This window comes from Limulus polyphemus, unplaced genomic scaffold (assembly GCF_000517525.1).
Source record: "Limulus polyphemus unplaced genomic scaffold, Limulus_polyphemus-2.1.2 Scaffold9289, whole genome shotgun sequence".
NCBI lineage: Eukaryota > Metazoa > Arthropoda > Merostomata > Xiphosura > Limulidae > Limulus > Limulus polyphemus.
This window is the reverse complement of record NW_013674899.1, coordinates 15,191-18,563: the sequence shown is the minus strand read 5'-3', so window position 1 is coordinate 18,563 and position 3,373 is coordinate 15,191. Positions and strand designations below refer to the sequence as shown.

The 3,373-nt window shown below is 40.5% G+C and overlaps 1 protein-coding gene across 1 annotated transcript in view; it reads right to left on the bottom strand.

The window, feature by feature from the left end:
- Positions 1-24: 24 nt before the first annotated feature.
- Positions 25-3,373, bottom strand: part of LOC106475854 (neurogenic locus Notch protein-like) — an 18,538-nt gene continuing 15,189 nt past the window's right edge. Inside the window, exons 16-17 of the mRNA XM_022379869.1 lie at positions 357-504; positions 25-86 (exon numbers count right to left, since the gene is read on the bottom strand). Coding sequence (XP_022235577.1) covers positions 25-86; positions 357-504 — 210 coding nt within the window. The remainder of the gene's footprint in view (positions 87-356; positions 505-3,373) is intronic.

Below are 3,373 nucleotides of genomic sequence, written 5' to 3'. Positions count from 1 at the left end.
CTTCCATTAGCTCCTAGGCAGCTTCTACAAGGCTAATGATAACCTACTTAACTTCCATTGGCTCCAAAGTTCAATGTCCAATGTACCTATGAAGTTCAAGACACAATATTAAGAGTGAAAAAAAAATGACATCTTTTGACTCAATGAAAGATAAAATCTTTTCTTAAAAACTTCAGCTGACTATTTTTGGCAATACGGTTAACTGAAACTAGTCTGTTAAAATGATTTTATCTTTCAAGTCATGTTTGTTTTTTCCTCTTAATATAGTAATTTCATTTCAGGCACATTGTGTTAACAGGATACAATATTTACTATCTGCCTTTTATTTCTAGTCAAACTTGATCACTTAAACCTACCAGCATCATCAGAAGCATTAAGGTCTGCTTCAGCATTTATCAGGTCTTCCACCATTCCTTCTATTGCTAGTCTCGAAGCTAGAATCAGTGGTGTTGTTCCATCATGCATTCTAGCATTCAGATTAGTTGCTCTGTTTCTTAACAGAATCTGAAAATTAAGTAGGTTATCATTAGCCTTGTAGAAGCTGCCTTTGTAGGTACATTGGACATTGAACTTCGTAGGTACATTGGACATTGAACTTTGTAGGTACATTGGACATTGAACTTCGTAGATACATTGGACATTGAACTTTGTAGGTACATTGGACATTGAACTTCGTAGATACATTGGACATTGAACTTCGTAGATACATTGGACATTGAACTTTGTAGGTACATTGGACATTGAACTTCGTAGATACATTGGACATTGAACTTTGTAGGTACATTGGACATTGAACTTTGTAGGTACATTGGACATTGAACTTCGTAGATACATTAGACACTGAACTTTGTAGGTACATTGGACATTGAACTTCGTAGATATATTGGACACTGATCTTCGTAGGTACATTGAACTTCGTAGGTACATTGAACTTCATAGGTACATTGGACATTGAACCTCGTAGATACATTGGACACTGAACTTTGTAGATACATTGGACATTGAACTTTGTAGGTACATTGGACATTGAACTTCATAGGTACATTGGACATTGAACTTCGTAGATACATTGGACACTGAACTTCATAGATACATTGGACACTGAACTTTGTAGGCACATTGGACATTGAACTTTATAGGTACATTGGACATTGAACTTCGTAGGTACATTGGACATTGAACTATTTAGGTACATTGGACCCTGAACTTCGTAGATACATTGGACATTGAACTTTGTAGGTACATTGGACATTGAACTTCGTAGATACATTGGACACTGAACTTCGTAGGTACATTGACACTGAACTTCGTAGGTACATTGAACATTGAACTTCGTAGATACATTAGACATTGAACTTCGTAGGTACATTGGACGCTGCACTTTGTAGGTACATTGGACATTGAACTTCGTAGGTACATTGGACACTGAACTTCGTAGGTACATTGGACATTGAACTTTGTAGGTACATTGAACATTAAACACAGCTTCTAGAGGTGGTAGTGAACTTTTCTGGTGTGGTTGTTAATGCTCCATGGATGACACTGGTTGCAGGGTGTTTGTATTTATATGGCTAGAGAAACACAGCTTCTAGAGGTGGTAGTGAATTTTTCTGGTGTGGTTGTTGATGCTCCATGGATGACACTGGTTGTAGGGTGTTTGTATTTATAGGGCTAGAAATGCCTTCAGACCAGTCACTTTGAGCTGAATGGGGAGAAGAACTTGACCATTGGCCAGGGGATTCAGGAGAGGGGGTTAAATAAGTCTCTGGGTGATGTAGTTGGTGCTGAGGGGTAACCTCTGGCCCACCATAACTATGTTGGGAAGGAGGGGTTGGGAACTGAAATGAATGGCTATAAGGCACTTGTTGCAGATCCGTTATTGACCCCTGAACATCAGTCATAATGGGGTAGTCATAGACGTGGTTGGTACTCTGCAGAGGTTGAATGTGTGCATTTTTCTGCAGGTGGGCAGCTCTCATGGCAGCCAAGTGGGTCGGGGAGGTCGGAAGTGACGGTCGTTGCTTGACTGGAGGAGAAGCAGTGTATTGGTGAGAGGTTGGTACTTGGGGTGGCGTTAGGTTACTGGGTACGGGACTTTGCTGTGGACGATGGGGTGCAACACCCCATGTTGTCTGCATGGGAGGCACCATCCCTCCATTTACATACGTCAACTGTCCAGCTATTCCACCCACAGTTCCATATATCTGTGGATTTATACATTCCTCATAGGAAGGTGGCTGCTTCATGGGCACTGTGTTGTCCACTGTTGTAAGGGCTAAGCTATGCCCACTAAAGATTATTATCAAATGCAAGAAGCATATTGTTGAAGTGGTGAGAATCCAAGTTAGGCTGTCCTTCCACAGGAAAAGAACCTTGTTCCTTTTGTTTCTTCACACAAGCTTTTCTTCTTATTCCTCCCTCATTTACGTAACAAGAGTTGTCTCCTCCGGACATTCCCACTGTACTACTGACTTTTGATCTCTTCTTTGATTTGGTAGATCTTGGGGAGCCAATGACTATGGGTGGAGAATTGTCATTCATTCTAGTAGATAAGTGAGATATCTGGGGATTCTGAGGCACATATTCATCTAACAGTTGCACAATGTCATGGTGCATTCGCTCCAAAGCCACGTCTCTTGGTAGACGATCCATGTGGTCGGTGATGTCTCGATTAGCAAAGTGTTCCAGTAACACTCTGGCAGCCTGGTAACTTCCTTCTCTAGCTGCCAAGAGAAGAGGTGTCTCTTCCTTGTTGTCCTGGACATCTCTATTTGCTCCATGGGCCAGAAGCACTTGGACAGCATCCACATTATTCACTGCTGCTGACCAATGCAGGGCCGTTTTCCCTACAAGAAAACATATCAAACTGAAGTACAGAAACAAGAATACAATAAGGTGGGAGACTGTAGTAACTTAAATGTTTTAGCTTGTTCAAACAAGAACAAGATAAGTGACGAATTGGAGTTGCAACACTTAAAGAACACACAACCTTCAATGCTTGCTGTTAGGAGAAAGCTAATCATCTGGGTTTATTTGTGTTCTGTTAAAAGACTCAAGTAATTTTAGTAAAAAGAAATTAAGTTTACAAAATCTTCATTCCCTTTGGGGGGATTTCCTGTTACAGATCCATTTACAGGTTGGTTAACAGTGTTCTCTATGACTAAACTGTGCTGTAGCTTAGATGGAAACCAACTAACACATAATATGATCTTCTAGTTTTGAAATGAAACATAAATCTTCAACCAACCTCGGGCGGAGCATCAATCCAATGTACACTGTCCAATGTACCTACGAAGTTCAATGTATCTACGAAGTTCAATGTTCAATGTACCTACGAAGTTCCTCTAGCCCTATAAATAAAAACACCCTGCAA